General features: G+C 42.3%; 1 protein-coding gene across 1 annotated transcript; it reads left to right on the forward strand.

Moving 5' to 3' along the window:
- Positions 1–1,458: 1,458 nt before the first annotated feature.
- LOC138609458 (NLR family CARD domain-containing protein 3-like) lies at positions 1,459–24,797 on the forward strand. Its single transcript, XM_069682093.1, has 10 exons — positions 1,459–1,527; positions 1,700–1,803; positions 9,842–9,917; positions 10,090–10,315; positions 10,544–12,344; positions 12,711–12,884; positions 18,532–18,705; positions 21,808–21,975; positions 23,510–23,556; positions 24,098–24,797. Exons 1-10 carry the CDS (start codon positions 1,459–1,461, stop codon positions 24,613–24,615), a joined length of 3,357 nt encoding a protein of 1,118 aa, XP_069538194.1. The 3' UTR covers positions 24,616–24,797.
- Positions 24,798–25,072: the final 275 nt, after the last annotated feature.

Consider the following 25,072-nt stretch of genomic DNA (forward strand, 5'->3'; position numbering starts at 1 on the left):
GTTTTGTGTCTGATTGTGGAGAGAAGCTGTCTGCAGCTCCACTCTCTGCTGGGCGGTGCTGCGCTCTCAGCTGCGCACACACTGACGGACCTCGACTGCATGAGGAGACGGGAGAGGAGGGGCAGCTCTTTGAACAGCTTACTGTAAAGCCCAGACTCGAGAGGTGTTTACTTACTCTCTGTAACGCAGCTTTATGTTTTTAAAATGAGCGCGCAGCAGCAGCGTATAGTCCATCCATATAATAATCCCCTTCCTGCGTAAAGGCTCAGGACATGTGGACAAAGTGTGCCCGTGTGCCGTGGTTGAGACTCGCACAGCCCCAGACTGATTGGTCCCCCGATTATAATAATAATGACACAATATTATTAACTTGTTTTTAGAGACAAGTACAATTTTTGATCACACAAAAGGTGGAATTGTCGCCATGATCAGTGTAAACTCTGAGCCTGACAGCCCTTATGATACTGCACCACAGCTCCCACCACCTGCTCAGCGCTGGCGTCTGTGAACTAGGTGCTTTTTGCCACGAGGGATAGAAAAAGGGACAAATTTGCCCCCAATGTTTGCATAACATGACTCATTGAAATACACGCAAACGGCTCCGAAGCACAGAGACGCTGTTTGCTCTGCAGCGCACTTTGACGTGCATTGGAGTATGAGGCAGAGTCTTTATGTCATTTGCACAGGTTTAGTGGGCACAAAAGCCGTGCAATCCTTTAGTGAATTCCCTCCTTAGAGTCCTCCCAAATATATCGACAAACAAGACAAAAACAGAGCATCATGGTGCTCACCTGCGCTGTACTGTAGTGTAAGGAGAGCAAGAGGAAGAGACGCTGGAGTGAAACAGTCCTTATTTCCAGTCAAGGACATTGATTGCTGCAGGCGATCAAAGGAGGCGGCGTCCTGGATTGAGGAAGTGAAGTTTAGCAGGCTCCCTGGAGTCTGCTAGATGACACGTTTTACGTAGTCTGGCGGAGGTTTTCCAGAGAAGCGGATAGCGTCCTCCAAAGGCACAGATTATTTTTGTTGTACCATAATGGCATTAGGTCCCCATAATAGCATGATAGGACTGAGGTTGAAAATCGGCAAAGTTACACCTTAAAAGACAGCAGTGAGTGAAACTGAGGCAACGTCATCGATTATTATTAACGTGTCAAACATACAAATCATGACAGAATCAGTGTGATGTTCAGGAAGTCTTCACAGTCTGTGCTGCAGTAAAAGCTCAAAGTATTATCAGCTACATGGACTTAAAGTATGAGCAGTAAAAGTACACAGTGTGAGTGTGCTGTAACATGTGATATGATGACATCATTGTCAGTGATGCGTTCAGGTGTACCACGTGTTTTACTGTGAAGCTCATTGTGAACAGTTTCATATGAAGCTGTAATCATTCTTTATTGATCAATGTGCTGCTTCTGCTCAGAGTGCAGCTCTGCCAGCAGGGGGCGCTCTGCTATGGATCAGTGTGAGGACACAGAGGAGGGAGCCCCTCCCTCTAAAAGCTCTCTGCGTGGGGAACATGAAGCTCTGAGGTGAGATGAGGATCTCTAACTGTCCATGACTCTCCTCCATGTCACAGCTCAGCACTCACATCACTGCACCATCATCACTCACACTCACTGTCACACCTGCTGCTGAACAGGTGAACAACAGCTCACTGTAACTAATCATGTTGTTTGTTTGTATCAGGATGCAGCAGCAGAGACCAGACTCTCCTGGACCCAGCTGTGTGTCCATGAAGAGTGACTGGTCTATGGATTTCCCTCTTACCTTTAAAGTTGGACATCCTGCTGATGGAAGGTAAGAATCAAAAAGGTAATTTTCTGTCTCTGCTGAGAGAAAGACTCATGTCCTGGTCCAGAGCTTCATAGTGTGTTGTATGACTCATTAGTATTTTAGTGGTGACATCACAGTGTTCCAAATAAATATAACCAGATCTGCACACCAGGAAGCTCCCACAAAGGGTTTTATTTAGCACAAAGTGACGTTTCGAGCCAACGTGCTCTTCTTCAGACTTGTTCACCTGTACAACAGTCACCTGTCAAAGAATCCAGTGATTAGGCTCAACATGATGAAACCATGTCAAGTGTGTTTGTGTGTTTGAAACCTCACATCCTGTAACAGAGCAGCAGCTGACTTCAAACATGGAACGTCATGAGCATGGGTCTAAGTAGGGTCCCATTACATCACCACCGTTTGCTTGATCAGCGCTGATCACAACAACGTCACAACAACAGAATCAGTGACAACAGGAGACAATACAGAGAAAATAGACATCTGAAACACCAATAAACAATGATATACAGATATAAACACACACATACATATATACACCAGTTGAGCAGTTCACAGCAGGGTTTGTTGCAGACCTCTTGATCACTTCTGCCTCCCTGGCTGGCCTCCAGAGCAGCCTCATAGCTGGCCTGCAGAACGGTATCCCTCTTTGTTTCTGGCCTCCAGGTTGACCTCAACAACTGCTCTGCCTACCTTGTTATCATCCTTCCCAACATCTAGTCAAGTCAAATGTATTTGTATAGCACATTTAAAACAACGTGAGCTGACCAAGGCCAAGGGAAAGAGGTGGGCTCTGAGCTGTGCTTTGAATGGATTTATTGAGTCTGCGCTTCTTTTTTTTTTTTTTGCATTTTTGGGAATTAATTAACATAAAAGAGAAAATACATAAATACCTGTACAAAACATAAACAAACAAGGGTAGTAAATAAATAATGATAATACGTTAAGAAACTTAACAAAAAACAAGCAAACAAACAAACAAACAAACAACAACGTATACATTATTTCATAGGATATAGTTAAATAAACCCATAGATATAGATTTAAGTTAAAGGATACTTTATACAACAACTAGGTATATCATAGGAACACACAGATTTCAATACCCATGATACCAACATAATCGTACATGCTCACACACATGAGTGTGTGTGTACCCAAACATAGTCACACACACATTCATGTGAATGGTAAAGAAAGAGAAAACACTTCTATACTATCAGTCACATTATTTCAGCTGTCATCTAATCAAACATCATTAGGAACATCATCTGTTATATATCTCAACCATTTTTCCCATCTTTCTTCAAAAACACGCACTTGGTTTCTAACTCTCATGGTAATTTGTTCCATTTCATACATCTCCTCCACAAGATCCTTCCATTCATCATTGGTTAAGTTCTCTTTTAACCAGTTCCTTGTAATCTGTTTAATTATTGCTACCCTAATTATTAAAAACAAGTGAGTCTTTCTTATCGATCACTTCTGCCGTTTTCCCAAGTAACAGAACTAGCCGGGTTTTTTTTTAAAGAAATGCCAAGGATGTTGGACAATTCTCCAATAGATTTTCCCCAGAAGCCACTTATCACTTTACAAGCCCAAAATATGTGAGTGTGGTTTGCTGCCTGATCGCCGCATTCTCTCCAACATCTCGAGGTTGTGTTTTCTTTATACTTACTTTGATTTAGTGGTGTCTTAAAATAAAGAGTTAATACCTTCCATGAGTATTCTTTCCAATAGTTTGAATTAGTTGTTTCATGTATATTTTTACACATTATTTCCCAATCAGCGGTAGATATACTGCATGAGAGCTCATTTTCCCATTTCTTTTTAATATTAACATACATTTCTTTGTTGTGATAGCTTACCTGAATTAATGTAGCCATCTTAGTTAAGAAGTTTTTTTCAACCCCACATTCACACATCTTAAGTAAATATTTTATCAATGGATTTACTTCTTGAATTGGTCTCTTTTTTAAAACGTCAAAAAGATAGCTTCTCACTTGAAAAAATCTAAATAAATGAGAATTAGGTAGACCATATTGTGCTGACAGCTGCTCAAAAGATTTCATTCCCTTATCTGCAAACATTTGTCCAAATTTACACAAACCTTTAGAAGCCCACATTCTGAAAAGTCCATCTGTTTCATTGGGTGGGAAGTCTGGATCAGTTGCTATTTCTTTTAGATATATTAAATCTTCATTCAATTTTTGATTTTGACAGATTTCCCTCCAAACTCTAAGTGTAGCGACTACCCACCTGTTGTCTAAACTTTCAACATATGATTTTTTATATTTGGAGAAAGGTAAAACTGTTAATGGAATATCTCCACAATTTAATTCCATTTCTCTCCATCTTATATGTGAGCTTTCTAGCATCCACACTTTGATACTTCGTATTTGTGAAGCTTGATAGTAGGCCTGCAGGTTTGGCAAATTTAGACCACCCATTTCTTTTAGCAGTTTTAGAAATTTCATTTTTAATCTTGGTTTCCTGCCATTCCAAATTAATTTCATTATAATAGAATCCCATTCAAGTTAGATTCAATGTATATTGGGAGTACTTTGAAGAGGAACAAAAATCTTGGTAAGATATTCATCTGTATAATTTTAACTCTTTCCCTAAGAGAAAATGGAATTATAGACCATTTGTTTAAATCATGATTAATTTGACTTATTAATTCTCCAAGATTTCTTGCATACAAATGATCCAGATTCTTTGTTATATATATTCCAAGATATTTAATCCTTTCCACATCCCAGTGAAATGCATATTTATGCTTGATTTCATCACAAATTGTACAACCCATAAGCATTACTTCTGATTTAGTGACATTCAATGTATACCCTGAAATAGCTCCGAATTCTTCAATTACCTTCATTAGTTCTTCAATTGACTGCTCAGGCTTGGATAAATAAATAAATATATCATCTGCATACATCGACAATTTATGATTTTCTCCTGCTATTTCTATACCCTTTATTTTTTGTTCCATCCTAATATATATTCTGCCAATGGTTCAATGCATAGTGCAAAAATCAATGGGGATAATGGGTCCCCCTGTCTGGTGCCTTTCAAAGTTTTAAACATGTTAGACATTACCGCGTTAACTTTAATTTTGGCATTTGGTTGTTTATATGTTGTTTTCATCCATTTTATGAACGTAGAATGAAGGCCAAAGTTTGATAGAGTCTCAAATAGATAAGGCCAAAGGACCTTATCAAAAGCCTTCTCAGCATCCAAAGTAATCATAGCTACGGGGAGATTCTGTTTCTGAGCTTCCTCCATGATGTTTAGTGTTCGTCTTACATTATCACCAAGCTGTCTCTGAGCAATAAACCCAGTTTGATCTGGATCTATCAGCTGTGGCAACATTTTTGTTAATCTAGAAGCTAATATTGAAGATAAAAGTTTATAGTCTGTATTTAACAGACTAATTGGTCTATGTGATGAACAATCTGTTTGGTCTTTACCTGGCTTATGTAAAACTGTTATAATTGCTGAATTCCATGTCGCTGCCCATGCTTCATTGTCCAAAGCCCAATTAAGGGCTTTACATAGAAGTGGAACGAGACCAGTCTGGAATTCCTTGTAAAACTCGTTGGTACATCCATCACTTCCAGGCGACTTATGCAATTTAAGGTTTTTAATATGTTTATAAATCTCCTCCTCTGTTATTGCCTTTGTAAGAGTGATATTCTGTTCTTCTGTGGCTTTGGGTAGGTCTAACTTTTGGAAAAATTGCATTAGCTTGTCTTTGTTAACTTGATTTTGGTCAGCATCGTAGAGATCCTGGTAGTATTGTGCAAACTGGTTTGCTACCTCCCTTCGGCCCCTTATTATTTCCTTTGTATGTTTTTCCCTTAGTTGTGTAACTGATGCCTTCTTCTGCTGTTTTTTAAGTTTGTATGCCAACACCTTAGCTGCTTTGGGTCCTCCATCATATGTTCTTTGACGCACAATGGAGAGTGATTTTTCTACTTCCATATTTAAGTACTCATTCATTGCTGCCTTTGCCTCTTTAAGGTTCTTCAATACAGAAGTTTCTCCAGAAGATTTGTGTTCTTTTTCTAAGTTCTGTTTTTTCCTAAAAGAGGCGTAGGCTATTATTTCCCCCCTTAAAACTACCTTCGCCCCTTCCCATAGTATTACTGGATTCATTTCTTCTGTATCATTATGAGTGACATATTCCTGTAATGCTGTTTTTAATTTTATTTTAAAGTAATTTTCTAACAGGAGGGAGTTATTAAATCTCCAGATACTTGCCCCTTTCTCCTTACTACCCTTTCTGATAAATACATTTGTCCGATTTTAATGCTATTAACCAAAGAAAGATCTCTCGCACGCATAAAAAAATAATCAAGTCTTGAATAGTTTCCTGTAACTGACGAAAAATATATATAGTCCTTTTGAAATGGGTTTAAGGTTCGCCATACATCAACTAATCCAATATCTTTAGAAAATGTCCTCATCAAGATGGCATCTTTTTGGGCCTTATGTTTTGTACTACTTCCATTTTTTTACAGTCCATTTTTTCACTCCTTGATAAATTAAAATCTCCTCCTACCACCGTTATCCCTTCACTCTGCACAGTAACTAAATCAATAATTTTCTCTATTGTACTTGGACCTTCCTCAGGACGGTTGTATTCATTAAATAGTGTGATATAGTCTCCCTCTATCTTCCCTACTACATGAACATATCTACCTTCTTTATCACAAATTATATTCTCTGCCTCAAAAGGAATATGATTCCGGATCAATGTAATAACCCCTCTTCTTGATGAGTTATAGGATGAATAAAAAACCTGGGCATTAAACAGTTTTGCTAATATCTCATGCTCCTTTTTAGACAAACGTGTTTCTTGCATAAATACAATATCACCTCCTTGATGTTTCATTTGTGCCAACACTTTGCTCCTCTTAATTGGCCTATTCAGACCATTGACATTAAGTGAGATAATAGTAATATTCATACACTACCACGTTATATGATCCGTTTTAAAGTACTTATCCCTGTGTCCCTCATGTAACTGTTCTTTCAGTAATGCATCCCGTGGGCCTTGTAACCTGAATAAACACATTTAAGTACCCTTTTTGTAGAAAAAAAAGTCACATATATCTTTTCTTCCAACTTCCAATTGTGCTACCAAACGCCTAGGGTAGCTGTCCACAGTCTTCCATGCTTGTGCCCCTGCATGTATGCTAGGGTCTCTATTTATGCCCCAGAGCCACCAGGTCCTATAAGCAGCTCGACAAAGTGTTTGCATATAGTAAGTGTTTCAAACGTTTTTGTTTTTTCTTTGTAATTTAAGGGGAAGTGACAATAGCATTAAAACACCTTCAAACAATACAAACAAAATAGATGCAATATAAGCATCCTCATAACCAAAAAGGAGTGAGTCTGCACTTCTAATAAGAGGAGGCAATAAGTTCCACAGGTTGGGGCCAACCACTGAAAAGGTGCGGTCACCCCGTAGTTTCCACTTAGCCCGAGGGACGACCAGCAGGGACTGCTCAGAAGATCTGAGCGCTCGTGGTGGTCTACAGGGGGTTAAAAGGTGTGATAGGTAAGACGGAGACAGTCCATGGAGCAACTTAAAAACAAGTAATAACATTTTAAAATTAATTCTAAAACTAACAGGGAGCCAGTGGAGGGAGGCGAGTACGGGGGAGATATGATCACGCTTTTGTGTACATTCAGTCTTTAATGTCCTGGAAGCAGTCGAGCAGCGGTTGTAGAGACTGAGGGCTATGGCATTTAAGCGGAAGTATATTTAAGTATCGTTCGTGAAACAGTGGAATGAGATGCTATGCTTCTTTATGAGGGGACCCAGAGGGAGCATGTAGAGAGAGAACAGAAGACGTGCCAAAGCCGAGCTCGGGGAACCCCACAGGTGAGGGGGGTTGATGAGGAGGCATTTCTCCAGCTCACATTAAAGGTTCTGTTCACCAGATATGACTTGAACAGATTTAGGGCTTGTCCCTGGATCCCAACCCAATCTTCAAAGCCTGGTGATAAGCAGGCTGTGATCGACCGTGTCAAACGCAATGAATGGAATTACAACCTGATGAAGGTCGGTACGACCGAAACGTTGATGATATTAAATAAATATTAATAACAACAAGGAGACAGTGTGCAGGAGTTTCTTCATCTATTGTTTCAAGACTGCACCTCCCTCCGACGCACCTGTATCAATTCAGGTGTGCACAGGTCTTCTTAAGTTATTTTGTTGGTAAACAACCATCAAACGGAAGCTTGGTCTGAAATTTGATAAACGTTAGCATCAAGGTTTGTGGCTGAACCATCGGTGTTTAAAAGAAGGAAAACAACCTGTGGAGAGGCAACAATTTAAGATTGAAAGGATGCTGGAGCCAACAAACGCCTCTTTAAGCAGGTGTGAGGGAATGCAGTCAGATGGGCATGTTGTGGGCTTCAGATGGTTGACTATGTCCCACAGAGAGGGAGGACACACTCGGTCAAACAGGCACGTCTGAAGGAGGGTCATGAGACACCAAAGGAGAAGGTTTGATTTTCTGCTGTATAGATATATAATATATATAAGTTACTGAGGAAGTCTGGGAAAGTCTTTTCATTTGGAATAATAACGGAGTTTATGGTGCTAAAAAGAACTTTGGGCCTGATGCAGTTTTTTGAAATGAGGTTAGAGACGTTTTCTTTTACTGAGTGTTGGTAGTGATTCAGGGAGTTTCTGAGCGAGTCATAGGAGATTTAGAGTTTGTCTTTTTTCCATTTCCGTTCTGCCTTTCTGCAACTATGTCGAAGAGCGCGGGTTCTTTGGTTTAGCCACGGTTGAGGGTTGCACTGAGCTCTCTAGGGGGGTACGCTACGAAGCATGATTTATGGAGGTAACTTCAGGGTTAACTCCGAGTTTTCAGAACTACGAAGGTGGTTCCCTTCTTACCGGGGTATATCACCATGGTAACTTAGGCTGAACACCTAACCTGCTCCGGAGCACAGGTAAAGGAGTTGAAATAAAGACCAAGAGTAAAAACTGAATCTAAGGTGTGTCCGTGTTTATGAGTCGGCCCAGACACGTTGGATAAGATGAAAAGACTCTGTAAGGTTTAAAAACTCAATTGCAGATCTGTTTGATGAATCGTCCACACGGATATTAAAATCACCAGCTATAATTACTTTGTCATAATTCACACAGTAAAGGACAAAAGATCAGAACGTTCAGGCAGGACACCAGCATTTGGGCGAGGGGGACAGTAAATAATAACACATAAAACTGGCTCTGAGCAGCAAATTAAGAACAAAAGAGTCTCAAAAGACGACACATTTTTAAAAACAATTTGGTGACATTTAAAGGTGTTTTTGAAAATGACAGCAAGTCCTCCACCACGACCACGAGTAGTTATTTTACAACCAGTACAAAAAATTGCTGGGGGGGGACAGAGTTCTAGCAGCCGGGCTTGATCACCAGGTCTCAACTAGGTCTCAGTGAGACAGAGAGTGGTGTGTTAGTAACACAGTAAAAGATGTTGTCAGTTAAAACATGCGCACCCAGGTTGTTGGATCTACAACGCCTAAGCTTGTGGGTTAACCTCCTATCCATTCACCTCAAGGCCTCTGCCCAGCCCCCAGGTGCTCCGATTGAGGGCTCCTGTTCTGCCCTTGTCCATCCTCCAGGCTGTTCATTAAGATCCACAGCTTTATTTCTCCAAGACCACTTGCTCCTCTCGACTCCACACCCTCTCCAACTCACCACATTTGTCTGGCCTATCAAGACGTCTGAAATCCATCCCTTGAGCGGTGCGTTTCTGTACTCCCAACCCTGACAGTTCTTGGTTGCCTTCATTCTGTCCTCTGCATCACTGGCAAAACATGTCTTGGCAGTTTTGGAATAAAACCAATAGTGATCATAATCAGTGGTTTGCTCTCATGCTATCTTTCCGTCTTTCAACATTGGACACCCTCCTCCCACTGACCCAGCCCTCATGGTCAGACCCCACAGCTCACTCCCTCTATCAGTCAGCTGTGTCATTAATTGTCCTTAAACTTGATGTTTTCTCCACAGAGTTCAGCAGAGCTCAGAGGTTCACAGTGATCAGTCAGCCCAGCAGCATCAGACAGACCTGGACTCCACATTTAAGGTGTGTACAACACACTGTTTACAATGAACTACATTAACTACAGGCTAAATGCCAAACCATCATTCAGTCTCCATGCTGTTCTGTTTGAGCAGCAGGCCTTCAGACTGACTGATGGATCACATGTTGTGTTCTACCAGTTTATATTCATGTTCAGAGTCTGATTCTGTTCCAGCTGCTGGAGGAGAACATCGTCACATTTGTGAAGAACGAGCTGAAGAGAGTCCAGAGGGTTCTGAGTTCAGATTACCCAGCATGCTTAGAGAGTCAGAGGGAGGAGGAGGAGGTGTTGGATGGTGATGATGAAGATCAGAGGAGCAGCAGAGATGCATTTGTGAAGATCACTCTGCACTTCCTGAGGAGAATAAATCAGGAGGAGCTGGCTGACTGTCTGCAGAGCAGTAAGAGGATTTAATCAGGTTTAACATGATGGAAAGAGGAAATGCAGGTTTACATTTCTAAACTTAGTAAATATGATACACACATCTATATCAGATCAGAGCTTGTTTGTCATCCACTAAATGCTTTAATAAAACTGATGCAGAAGGAAAAACTCTAAAGCCACACTTGAATGTTGAGATTTTCTTCAGGATCCACTCTTTGATATCATTTGTTGTTTGTTCATTCAGGAGCTGCTGCTGCAGAGTGCCGACAGAAACTGAAGTCTAACCTGAAGGAGAAGTTCCAGTGTGTGTTTGAGGGGATCGCTAAAGCAGGAAACCCAACCCTTCTGAATCAGATCTACACAGAGCTCTACATCACAGAGGGAGGGACTGGAGAGGTCAATGATGAACATGAGGTCAGACAGATCGAATCAGCATCCAGGAAACCAGACAGACCAGAAACAACCATCAGACAAGAAGACATCTTTAAAGCCTCACCTGGAAGAGATGGACCAATCAGAACAGTGATGACAAAGGGAGTGGCTGGCATTGGGAAAACTGTCTTAACACAGAAGTTCACTCTGGACTGGGCTGAAGACAAAGCCAACCAGGACATACAGTTCATGTTTCCCTTCACCTTCAGAGAGCTGAATGTGCTGAAAGAGAAGAAGTTCAGCTTGGTGGAACTTGTTCATCACTTCTTCACTGAAACCAAAGAAGCAGGAATCTGCAGGTTTGAAGAGTTCCAGGTTGTGTTCATCTTTGACGGTCTGGATGAGTGTCGACTTCCTCTGGACTTCCACAACAATGAGATCCTGACTGATGTCACAGAGTCCAGCTCAGTGGATGTGCTGCTGACAAACCTCATCAGAGGGAAACTGCTTCCCTCTGCTCGCCTCTGGATAACCACACGACCTGCAGCAGCCAATCAGATCCCTCCTCAGTGTGTTGACGTGGTGACAGAGGTCAGAGGGTTCACTGACCCTCAGAAGGAGGAGTACTTCAGGAAGAGATTCAGAGATGAGGAGCAGGCCAGCAGAATCATCTCCCACATCAAGACATCCCGAAGCCTCCACATCATGTGCCACATCCCAGTCTTCTGCTGGATCACTGCTACAGTTCTGGAGGACGTGTTGAAGACCAGAGAGGGAGGAGAGCTGCCCAAGACCCTGACTGAGATGTACATCCACTTCCTGGTGGTTCAGACCAAACTGAAGAACATCAAGTATGATGGAGGAGCTGAGACAGATCAACACTGGAGTCCAGAGAGCAGGAAGATGATTGAGTCTCTGGGAAAACTGTCTTTTGAGCAGCTGCAGAAAGGAAACCTGATCTTCTATGAGTCAGACCTGACAGAGTGTGGCATCGATATCAGAGCAGCCTCAGTGTACTCAGGAGTGTTCACACAGGTCTTTAAAGAGGAGAGAGGACTGTACCAGGACACGGTGTTCTGCTTCATCCATCTGAGCGTTCAGGAGTTTCTGGCTGCTCTTCATGTCTATCTGACGTTCATCAACTCCAGGGTCAATCTGCTGTCAGGAGAACAAACAACCTGGTGGTCTAAAGTGTTCAGAGAAAAACCTGAACCAACAGGTTTCTATCAGAGTGCTGTGGACCAGGCCTTACAGAGTCCAAACGGACACTTGGACTTGTTCCTCCGCTTCCTCCTCGGTCTTTCACTAGAAACCAATCAGAGTCTCCTGAGAGGTCTGCTGACACAGACAGGAAGTGGTTCACAGACCAAAAAGAAAACAGTCGAGTACATTGGGACAAAGATCAGTGAGAATCTGTCTGCAGAGAAAAGCATCAATCTGTTCCACTGTCTGAATGAACTGAATGATAGTTCTCTAGTGGGGCAGATCCAACAGTCCCTGAGATCAGGACGTCTCTCCACAAAGAAACTGTCTCCTGCTCAGTGGTCAGCTCTGGTCTTCATCTTACTGTCATCAGAAAAAGATCTGGACGTGTTTGACCTGAAGAAGTACTCTGCTTCAGAGGAGGCTCTTCTGAGGCTGCTGCCAGTGGTCAAAGCCTCCAACAAAGCTCTGTACGTGAACACATCATTCTCCATGTTAAATGTAGTTTTACTTTATTCAGAAAAAACAACTATTTCTTGTAATTGTTTCCTTTTATGTGCTGTTGATTCCACTTCAGGCTGAGTGGCTGTAACCTGTCAGAGAGAAGCTGTGAGGCTCTGTCCTCAGTCCTCAGCTCCCAGTCCTCTTCTCTGAGAGAGCTGGACCTGAGTAACAACAACCTGCAGGATCCAGGAGTTAAGCTGCTGTCTGCTGGGCCAAACCTTACGCTGGAAACTCTCAGGTCAGGATTAAACAGATTTAACAAGTTTATCCAAAAAGATTTCATTGACTTTCTATATTTGATTTGTAATTAACTGAGTGAAGATCCTTTTCAGGCTGAGTGGCTGTAACCTCACAAAGAGAAGCTGTGAGGCTCTGTCCTCAGTCCTCAGCTCCCAGTCCTCTTCTCTGAGAGAGCTGGACCTGAGTAACAACAACCTGCAGGATTCAGGAGTGACTCTTCTGTCTGCCGGTCTAAAAACTCCACACTGCAGACTGGAAACTCTCAGGTTAGTGTGCAGCTGTGTGAAAATGATAACCCTCTGAGCTCACATGTTCTGTATATTTGCTCAGTTCTCAGCTCTCAGTCCTGTGAGTCTGAATAACCCTGTAATTAAAATGGCTTTAATATCACACTGAAGGGGTCAGCTGACAAAGGATCTTGTCACCAGTATTGTGTTCATGTTCACGGCTCAGTAACTTGACTTGGATATATATGTGACGAGCGGCAAACACACCCTCACTCAAGGGTGAGGTTGGGTACAATTTATTAATTTTATTTAACTACGGGAAAGCCTGACAACGCCACCCTGGGAATTTCGCCCAGGGAGATATTTAAATCACAGTGCAGTTAATAAGGCACTCAGGTTCGTTTTACAAATGGAGCATGAGACGTGGTTCAGGTACAAAAAAATACAAATATACTTTATTTTCAAAAAGGGGTAAAATTGACTTAAAATAACACCATATACACAAGGATGTGAGGGAAGGGACCCAAGCAGGGCTGGAGCTTACCAGTGGGAGGAAGTGGGACCATGAGGGGGATACCACCACCAGGACACCAGGACCACCACCGTAAGCTTCCAGTCCTGAAAGGTGAAGGGAAATTAGTGAGGCTGGACACCGTACATCAAAACACAACTTCTCAAAGAACAATTTACCAAAATTAAGCTTCCAAGAACAACAACAAAGAAAGAGAATTTACCAAAATTAAGCAGTTGAAAATAACAACAACTCAAAGAAACAATCTACCAAAAACAAATGTACGCAAAATTCTAATGTATGACACAACAAAAGAACTTCAGCTGTAGTACTTTCCAAAGTTGGTATCACACAAACAAGCAAAATTAAACAAACACATACAAGACATTTAAATCGGTGGTTAAACCAAATTCAGAAAATAACTAAATTTAAGTGAGCCAACCCGCCACTATCACTCATTAAAATAAATATAGGCCCGATACAGTCAGGACACACATATGCCAGGAGCAAAGCAACGCAAGGCGAAGCAAGGCAGCTGTGAAGCGTGCTACAATAAAGCCAGCAAAGAGAAGCAAAACAGCGGCAGGCAAAGAGAAGCAAAACAGCAGCAGGCAAAGAGAAGAAAAACAGCGCCCGGCAAAGAGAAGCAAAACAGCGGCAGGCAAAGAGAAGCAAAACAGCAGCAGGCAAAGAGAAGAAAAACAGCGCCCGGCAAAGAGAAGCAAAACAGCGCCCGGCAAAGAGAAGCAAAACGGCGGTAGGCAAAGAGAAGCAAAACAGCGCCCGGCAAAGAGAAGCAAAACAGCGCCCGGCAAAGCAGCAGTGTTTCTCTGTCGTGTCACACGACCCAGTCAATCTCGATCAGCGCACAAGATCACACACATGGGAGAGAGGAGGAGAGGCGAGCTTCATGCTCGCCTGGCTGCAGTGGCAAACCACGGCCGGCACAGAGCGTCAGGACGGGGATTCCCCGTGAGCTGCTGAGGCGGACAACGCCGAACTGCACCGGTGCTGCGGTGGAGACCGGAAGTGAGGCAACCAGGGAGGGGGCAGAACCTCGGAGCCAAAGAGCAAGAGGGCGACAAGATGCACAGTGCTTGCCTATATAGAGTGGCCTCATGAGCTGATTGGCTAACAAGAGAGTGCTGGGCAGCACAGTTACATTCAGAGCAGGGATGATGCATCTCATCCTGCTACATATAAATGCTGGTCTAAGACAGTCTGAGTTATGTTCATCTGGACTCCATCATGTGTGGTCCAAAGAGAAGAATCCCAACGACAACTGTAATAAAGCAGAGATGATGATTGGAACATTTATAAACTTATAAAGAGCCTTTCCTTCAGACTGAACAGTCCAGTACAGTAGCTGCATCACTGCTGATGACAAAGCAATCTGTGTTGATCTCTGGCTCCTTCTTACCTTCACTCCTCCCCGAGTACTTTGCCCACAGACTTGAAGGTGCTGACCCTCTATCCCACAGCTTCATACTCTGCAAAATGCCCCAATGTTCTCTGGAGGTCACAGAGAAACTAAGTCAGCAGAACGTTATCCACAGCAGAGGCCATCATGACGGACCCTCTCTACCCATGCTTTGTCTTCATATCCTGTTAATGAAAGTCAGAAAATAATCTTTCACAAGGTGACAACCGTATGTGGCGCCGGTGTAGCTCCGCCATTAAGACACGGCCCATGTATAGAGGCACACTACTCGACGCAGAGGCCCTGGGTTCGACTCCGACCTTCGGCCCTTTGCTGCATGTCCTCCTCGGTCTCTCTTCCATCATTCCCGACTCTATCCACTGTCCTGTCCAATGAAGGCAACTAAAGGTTTAGATTTTTTGACCTGAGCCAGTTGACAGGTAAGGGTGACTTAGTTTCCTCACCGTGAGCCAGTAAATACTCTGGACATAAGTGAACTTACTTTGAATGTGTGTAGCTACATTTGGTTCTGTGAAGAGTCTTGTATTCCCACACGTTAGGTTAAACTTTATCCAAACAATAAGCCATGAATCACTAAGTCCTTGAAAGAAATAACAATGAAGAAACATAACCTCTTTAAAAATAGCAGTGTTGAAGAGAACAGGGAGGTAAAAAGACTGGTTAGGGCAGAGATTCAAAAAGCTCAATTCAGTTATATGGATAAAATTGAGGACAAATTTAAAGGTAATGATCTAAAAAGTTTCTGGAATGGCATGTCAGTCATGACAGGCACAAAAAAAGGTAATATGAATATTAAAATGGATGGTTTTAAATCAGACAAGGGGCTAGCTGCTAATTTGAATCGTTTTTATCTCAGGTTTGATACAAAAGATTTTAAAGAACAAGCTGATCAGATAGAATTAGAAACCTCCTCCACTCCACAGCTTGAATTGGGTGTACAAGATGTCAGGAACATACTCCGTAAAACCAAGACCAACAAGAGCCCCGGCCCTGACAATATATCTGGTCATCTTCTCAAACACTGCGCAGATCAATTACCCCCTATTTTTCACCACATATTAAAGTGTTGCTTAGAGCAACAAAAGGTTCCTACTCTGTGGAAGAAGTCCACAATAGTACCAGTGGCTAAGAAAAAGTCCCCTAAGGGCATTAGTGATTTTAGACCTGTGGCCCTGACTTCGCTAGTTATGAAGGTATTTGAAAAGCTCATCAAGAGAGAGCTAGTTGGAGTTGTGGAGGACTCATTGGATCCTCTACAGTTTGCCTGTAGGAGTAAAAAAGGGGTTGATGATGCTGTTCTTACCCTTCTTCATTTACTTTTTAAACACCTTGAAGGTCCAGGGACACATGCACACCTGTTATTTTTAGATTTATCTTCTGCTTTTAACACAAGTCAGCCCCACATTTTAGCCAACAAACTGCTAAATGATTTGAATCTGTGTCCTGGCATTGTTGGATGGATTTTAGACTTTCTTGTGGACAGATCCCAGTGTGTCAGGATTAATGGCTCTTTGTCGGACACATTGTTCTCCTCCACTGGTTCGCCACAGGGCTGTGTCCTTTCACCAATCTGGTACATTTTTTACACTGACAGCTGCAGAAGTTCCCAGCCAGGAAGACACATTCTGAAGTTTGCAGATGATACAGTCATAGTGAGCCTGTTACAAGGAAGGGAAATAGCACGAGGCCCAGTGGTGGACGATTTTATAGAGTGGCGTGATAACTCTTTTTTAAAATTAAATGTACGTAAAACTAAAGACGTGCATTGATTTGAGAAGGCAGCCTAATACACCAATTAAAACAGCAATTAAGGGTGAGATGGTTGACCAAGTCCAGTATTACAAGTCCCTGGGTGTTGTTATCGACAACAAGCTAACATTTAAAGAAAACACAGACGCAGTCTGCAAAAAGCCACAGCAGAGACTGCACTTTCTCCGTCAACTTAACTGGTTTGGGGTGTGCAGCAGACTGATGAATCTGTTCTACTCCTCCATGGTAGAGTCTGTCCTCACCTTTGCCATAATCTCCTGGTTTGGTAACCTGTCATTAGGGGACAGAAACAGGTTACAATGGATCCTAAGAGTTGCCAGTAAGATCATTGGCATAAGATTACCTGATCTGTCTTACACCTTCTCCAAGAGAGCAACATCTCAGGCTGGAGACATCTTACAGTGTCCTCGACATCCTCTCCATGGTGAGGATGGGGGTAATGTGAGACCTGGTGAGGAGTCTTGCAGCAGCATTCTGTGTTGACTGCAGGCGATTAAGCGCAGACTTGCTGAGTGACGAGAGGAGTGTGTGGCAGTCGTCGAGGTGAAACTACAGTTGAAACTAAAGTTCTCAGTTTACTTATATTTCTTAGGTGGACATAACATGATCTGGTTACCTGCTTAACATGGCTGTCAAAAGATGATGATTTATCAACTATTACTCCTAAATGACGTGGGCTAAAGCCAACAGCAGAGGAAAGGGGCCCAATGTTGTGATCCTGTGAGCTGATTGGATGGAAAGAGCTCAAGACGGTAGGAATAAGAGAGGAGCTAGCATGAAGTGGATGAGAGTTATGATGCATATTGGACCTAATAGTCATTACTTTATCAACACAGAAGGAAAGGAAGGTATTTCAGTCATCAACAGTGAAACATGGTAATGTGGAGAGCGCTGGTGAAACAATGTTTTAAATAGTTATGAAACGTTGGGATTTCTTTTTGATGAAGAAATCAGGTCAGCAAAATAAGCCGTCCAGGCTTCCTGTACTGCTTCTTTAAAAGAACGCCGGAGATCTTTAAGATGTAGGCGATGCACTTCCACAGACGTTCAGACCTGTGACAGTGTGGTCTCAGGCAGCAGACAGCCTCTGTCATCCACTGACAACTGTTGCAGGTAGCCCGAGTCCTAACCTTTGAAGGTGCCTCTTTGTCCAGTAACGTGGAGCAATGACCATTAAAAGACTGCGTTAAAAACTCAACATTGTGAGGATTTATATTAAAATCACAGCAGGAGTGTGCTGAGAACTGGTCGGCTGTATTTCCTGTAATGAGGAGGCTCTTCTGAGGCTGCTGCCAGTGGTCAAAACCTCCAACAAATCTCTGTACGTGAACACATCATTCTCCATGTTAAATATAGTTTTACTTTATTGAGAAAAAACAACTATTTCTTGTCATTGTTTCCTTTTATGTGCTGTTGATTCCTCTTCAGGCTGAGTGGCTGTAACCTGTCAGAGAGAAGCTGTGGAGCTCTGTCCTCAGTCCTCAGCTCCCAGTCCTCTTCTCTGAGAGAGCTGGACCTGAGTAACAACAACCTGCAGGATTCAGGAGTTAAGCTGCTTTCTGATGGGCTGGAGAGTCCAAACCATACACTGGAAACTCTCAGGTCAGGATTAAACAGATTTAACAAGTTTATCCAAAAAGATTTCTTTGACTTTCTATATTTGATTTGTAATTAACTGAGTGAAGATCCTTTCCAGGCTGAGTGGCTGTAAACTATCAGAGAGAAGCTGTGAGGCTCTGTCCTCAGTCCTCAGCTCCCAGTCCTCTTCTCTGAGAGAGCTGGACCTGAGTAACAACAACCTGCAGGATTCAGGAGTTAAGCTGCTTTCTGATGGGCTGGAGAGTCCAAACCGCACACTGGAAACTCTCAGGTCAGGATTAAACAGATTTAACAAGTTTATCCAAAAAGATTTCTTTGACTTTCTATATTTGATTTGTAATTAACTGAGTGAAGATCCTTTCCAGGCTGAGTGGCTGTAAACTGTCAGAGAGAAGCTGTGAGGCTCTGTCCTCAGTCCTCAGCTCCCAGTCCTCTTCTCTGAGAGAGCTGGACCTGAGTAACAACAACCTGCAGGATTCAGGAGTGACTCTTCTGTCTGCCGGTCTAAAAACTCCACACTGCAGACTGGAAACTCTCAGGTTAGTGTGCAGCTGTGTGAAAATGATAACCCTCTGAGCTCACATGTTCTGTATATTTGCTCAGTTCTCAGCTCTCAGTCCTGTGAGTCTGAATAACCCTGCACAGCAAATTCGGCCCTTTGGAATAAACTCTCTGAGTTAAAATCAACTCAATTTGAGTGTACATGTGAGACCATCGAATAAACTCTAGGGCATAGTTAAAGTTACTCTTTTCCGGGAGTTGATCTTTCAACTCTTTTTAGGAGTTAAAACTGAACTCCTCTGGGAGTTAAAACACTACTCCCATTAAGAGGAAAAAGCACTCTCATTGAGAGTTCATTTTAGGTGAACTCTTTCACAGTGTTAACAGTGAAATTGTTTTATTGAACACTTACAGAGTTAATATATAAAATCACAAAAAATGTTTGTTAGATGAAAATTAATACAAAAAACACATAAATTACTTCAATGCCTTCATTTGAACACATCCAGAAAGTGTGTTCACAACTCCTTGCTTCATGAATATTAACTTTCGTAACAAGTTACATTTGGAGTAAAAGCTTTCTTCAGTAACAGTGTAAACATGTAACAGCATACACATTTAAAATAAACAGCTACAATGGCAGCTTAACAGTTAGGAAATTGTGTGGTCAAATGGAAATCACAAATAAAAAATATGTAGTAAAAAAATAAATTTGCATATTTCAGCAAAACTGTAAAAAAATATACCATACCACATCCCTCTGTGCTGCATAAACTTTTCTGAGGAAAGTGCAAGTGTGATCATTTTTAAAACAACCTTAAATGTAAATGTACAGCAGTCTGTTAGGATTCTGAAAGCAAACTTCTCTGTAATGCAGGATTATGTTAACATGAAATAGAATGTTAAACGTGCTGTTAAAGCACGAAAACATGTACAAGAACGTAAAACATGAATTCAATACATTCAGTTTGGCCAACATTTTAGGCATTTTAGACCAACAGATTAAATAATACAGCCCTCTGACACAACATCAAAATAAAAATCACACCCATAGGACATTTGAGAATCCAAACTTTTGAAATGTCTTAATTTCTCCCTTTCTAGAACCAGTATCTTCCTGGGGATGTTTTCACTAACTTGGAAAGCATGGAAATGGTCATGGAAACAAGTTTCATGTTCATTTAGAACTAAAACACTTTACCATTGTGCAAAATGATAGAAGTTATTTTGCTGAAGACTGGTGTGTTTTCTTGTGTCAGTACAAACAAAGAGGCCAACGCGATATTCACACTTTACCCAGTTTGTCAGGTTGACAGTGGCTTGTGAATCAATGTGAAGATATGTAGACACATGCTCTGTACACTCTAGTGTTTCAAGCGAGTTGACAGGTAAGGGTGACTTAGTTTCCTCACCGTGTCGGGCTCTGTAAGTGAGGGTGAGAATTTTGAACTTCATCCTTTACACAACGGGGAGCCAGTGAAGAGATCTGAGGATGGGGGTAATGTGAGACCTGGTGAGGAGTCTTGCAGCAGCATTCTGTGTTGACTGCAGGCGATTAAGCGCAGACTTGCTGAGTGACGAGAGGAGTGTGTGGCAGTCGTCGAGGTGAAACTACAGTTGAAACTAAAGTTCTCAGTTTACTTATATTTCTTAGGTGGATGTAACATGATCTGGTTACCTGCTTAACATGGCTGTCAAAAGATGATGGTTTATCAACTATTACTCCTAAATGACGTGGGCTAAAGCCAACAGCAGAGGAAAGGGGCCCAATGTTGTGATCCTGTGAGCTGATTGGATGGAAAGAGCTCAAGGCGGTAGGAATAAGAGAGGAGCTAGCATGAAGTGGATGAGAGTTATGATGCATATTGGACCTAATAGTCATTACTTTATCAACACAGAAGGAAAGGAAGGTATTGCAGTCATCAACAGTGAAACATGGTAATGTGGAGAGCGCTGGTGAAACAATGTTTTAAATAGTTATGAAACGTTGGGATTTCTTTTTGATGAAGAAATCAGGTCAGCAAAATAAGCCGTCCAGGCTTCCTGTACTGCTTCTTTAAAAGAACGCCGGAGATCTTTAAGATGTAGGCGATGCACTTCCACAGACGTTCAGACCTGTGACAGTGTGGTCTCAGGCAGCAGACAGCCTCTGTTATCCACTGACAACTGTTGCAGGTAGCCCGAGTCCTAACCTTTAAAGGTGCCTCTTTGTCCAGTAACGTGGAGCAATGACCATTAAAAGACTGCGTTAAAAACTCAACATTGTGAGGATTTATATTAAAATCACAGCAGGAGTGTGCTGAGAACTGGTCGGCTGTATTTCCTGTAATGATGCCGGCATGCAATGTTCTTTTAGGACAGGAAAGGTCATCAATTACACAGAGATCAAAGGAAATACATGAATGATCACTGATCAGTTGGTCTTCACAGCAGATATCATTAATATCTAGTCCCAGAGATGAAGGTCCCAGGTGTGACCCCTCCTGTGAGTGGGGCTTTAAACATGTTGCTTGAAGTTCAAAGATTCAGTGATATTAAGAAATTCAGTGGCTACACAGTTTGTGACATCATCAATGTGCAGGTTAAAATCAGCAGCTAAAAGTGCTCTGTCCAGCTTCATGAGAGAAGTCAGAAAGTGAACTCAGGTAAAAAGTGAGCAGCTGGACCAGGAGGTCGATCAATGAGAACACCACAGTGAGACCTCCACCGCGGCCTGAGCGACGTGGAGTCCCAATAACTGAACAGTCCATGGGGCACAGTTCATTTAAATGAACACATTCTTTTTGTCAGGTTTCAGTGTAGAAGAGAAAAGACGGACTGTCCCTTAAAATAAGTCATTTCATATGTGAGCCTTGTTACCCACAGATCTGCATTAATCAGACACATTTTAATAGAGGAACGGGGCCTTCAGGGGGGCATGCAGGTTAAAGGATCACTCGCCCACCAGGGTGATGCTGACTATGACGAGGGCGTGAGTGCTGGTTAGTGATCCTGACTGGGATGAGCATGATTACAGGAGTGAAGGCAGAGATACAAGTTATAGAGTTAGTAGTGACCCCTCCTAGCCAAGAGGGGGAGCTGATGGGGTGTGTGTGTGTGTGTGTGTGTGTGTGTGTGTGTGTGTGTGTGTGTGTGTGTAGTCTGTCAGGCTGTCTGATCACACAGGAAGGCTGTGCCTCTCTGGCCTCGGCTCTGAGCTCTTCCCACCTGAGAGAGCTGGACCTGAGCTACAATCATCCAGGAAAACCAGGAAAGAAGCTGCTGTCTGCTGGACTGGAGGATCCACACTGCAGACTGGAGACACTGAGGTACAGACAGACAGACAGACAGACAGACAGACAGACAGACAGACAGACAGACAGACATGTTTTGTCCCTCAGCTTGTTTCCATCTGTATAAATGATTTGGATCTTAAATGAAGAAATCTAATGTAGGTGTACATTTGAAGAATTGAATTGTGGGTATTTTGTTGTCTGCAGACGATGTTGCTCTACTGGCTGAATCAGAAGATGATTGACAACATTTGTTAAAGACCTGCTGTTACAGGTGGAGGTTGTTGATTCATCAGAGTAAAACACAGATAATTCACTTCAGAACAAAGGGTGTTCCAAGCAGGAGGAAAATGTTGACTCTTGGGACGGTTACATTGGAATACACACCTGAATATAAATATCTGGGATCTTCTCTTGATGAGTTTATGACTCATGAAGCTGGAGTTAAATGATTGGCTGGTTGGGCTGGCAGAGCACTGGGGTCTGTTGTTACCAAGCTGCAGATATGTAAAGATGTTGGGTGTTCCACTTCCTCTCAGCTCTATGATGCATGTGTTTCCCCCACACTGAATGATGCCTCAGGGATATGGGGATTCAAAGACAGTAAAACTTCAGACGTTATACTAAACAGAGCTGAACGCTGTTTTTGAGGCGTTCATAAATGAGCTCCTACTTTGGCTGCTCAGGGCGACGTGTTGGTTTCCTGGATCTATACAGAGAAAATGTGAAATGATACGACTGTGGAATCGTTTACTGAACATGTCAGAACATCGGATCAATAGGAAGGTTTTTCTGTGGACTCAAATGTACAAGTCTCCATGGGCTGCAGAGCTTCATGCTGTTTGTGAGGAAGCTGGCTTACAGTATATATACAGGAATCATTTATCATGCAGCCTGAACACAAGTAGAAAAAGTGATTTGCTAGATTAGAATAAAAATGGTTCAATGATATCTTGTTAAAACCTAAATTAGGAACATATATCCAAATCAAGCACAGTTATGGTGCTGAAGCTTACGTTACAGCAAACTGAACCAGGAGTCAGAGGTGTTTAGGTGCACAGGTGAGAACAGGAATCCTTCCTCTGGCTCTTGAAGTGGGCACATTTAAACACATCCAGGAGGAACACAGGCTGTGTGAGCTTTGTGAGAATGAATCACATTTTCTTTTGTATTGTCCTTTTTATGATGAGATCAGAGCATCCTTGATGAATGAAATGTATGCTGAAAATCCTCAAATGTTTTGGTGCTCTGACGACGACAGGATGGAACGTTTGTTTGGCTTTAATGTTTATAAGTCGGCCATTTTTGTTTGTAGATCCTGGAAGAAACGTCAGGATGGTTTATTTCTTTAATATTATTTCTGTTACGTGTCGACTTCTGGTTTCTGCTGTCTCTCTGCCTTTTTATGGGCCGGACATGTTGTTTATGTCTGACAGTAATAACACAATCAATCACACACAGACAGACAGACAGAAGCTGTCTCTCTGTCTCTAACTGGTGACCTTGCTGTCTGATGGAGGATGTGAGTGAAGCTGTATGAAGTCGATTCTGATCTGGTTTCTTCCTCCAGGTTGGACCATGGTGGACGGCACAGACTGAAACCTGGTCTGAGGAAGTGTGAGTGTGTTTGAACTTTGATTCATGAGAACACAGCTGCTCATGTTGGGCTCCACTTTTTGTAATTGTCTTGACTGAAGATGAATTTCAATCAGGATTGACTTTCTGTTTTTGTCAGTGTGGCTGTAAAGATGTACGAAGTGAACAAAGTGAACAGCAGGATCCAATCAAAAGAATCAATACATTTGATGATCAGTGAAGAGAAGATTCACTGTGTTTCTTCCAGCTCTGATCTTTCTGCTTCATGTGACCTCTGACCTAATAACAGTTTGAGACAGCAGATGGTTCACAGCTTCTTTGTGCTGCACTTTTATTACTGACACTTGATTGTGCTCTTATCCTGGGCTCCACACATCCTGACTGCCATGTTCACTAACTGTTCATTTCATTACAGCTGCAGTGTTGAGTTTCAGTGCTGCCAAATATTCACAGTTAAACATGAAATCTAAGTTTGACTGACTTTCAGAAACTGTCAGTAAAGTTGTTTTTGAATGAACAGATGATAACCTGCAGCTGTGTTGTGTCTCCTTCTCTCCATCAGACGCCTGTGAGCTGGAAGTGGACACAAACACAGTGAACAGAAGACTCAAACTGTCTGACAACAACAGGAAGGTGACATGTGTGTGGGAGGATCAGTCATATCCTGATCATCCAGACAGATTTGATTATTGTCCTCAGCTGCTGTGTAGGACTGGTCTGACTGGTCGCTGTTACTGGGAGGTCGAGTGGAGAGGATGGGTTGATGTATCAGTGAGTTACAGAGGAATCAGGAGGAAAGGAAACAGTGATGAATGTTTGTTTGGAAGAAATGATCAGTCCTGTAGTCTGAGCTGCTCTGATAAAGGTCACTATGTCTGGCACAATAACAAAAGAACAATCATCTCCTTCTCCTCCTCCTCTGGTAGAGTAGCAGTGTATGTGGACTGTCCTGCTGGCACTCTGTCCTTCTACAGAGTCTCCTCTGAAACACTGATCCACCTCCACACCTTCAGCACCACCTTCACTGAACCTCTTTATCCTGGGTTTGGGGTTTGGCCTGGTTCCTCGTTGTCTCTGTAGGTCAGAGAAACTCTGCTGACTGAACATCACTGACTCTGTTCACTGACTCAAACTCTTTCATGAGTCTGATTTCATCACTTTGATTTGAATCATTTTATGAGGTTAAAAACTCAAAGATATTTACTTGTAAAAAAGAACTCATGATTTTTATTGTTTTGTGTTTCTGTTCTATTTTGAACGATGTCGTCGTTTATTTGAATAAAATCTTGACCTTTGATCCTGAAGGAAATCATTTCATCTCGTCTGTCATCACTTTGAACACATGTGACGTTTGTCTTGTAACAGGTGACCCTTTGTGTGAGACCACATGGACAGAGATGTTGGAACACTTTCATAAAGCTCACATTCACCATATTAACACAGCGGCCATTTTCTTCTGACGTGAAGTTCAGGGTGAGAGGCTCAGATACTGTTAGCATGTTGTGCTGCTGCGTTCAGGTGCTCATTTGTATAAACA

Source organism: Semicossyphus pulcher, unplaced genomic scaffold, assembly GCF_022749685.1.
Source record: "Semicossyphus pulcher isolate SPU_LCO1_2020_fin unplaced genomic scaffold, fSemPul1.0.p SCAF_5, whole genome shotgun sequence".
NCBI classification, from domain to species: Eukaryota; Metazoa; Chordata; class Actinopteri; order Labriformes; family Labridae; genus Semicossyphus; species Semicossyphus pulcher.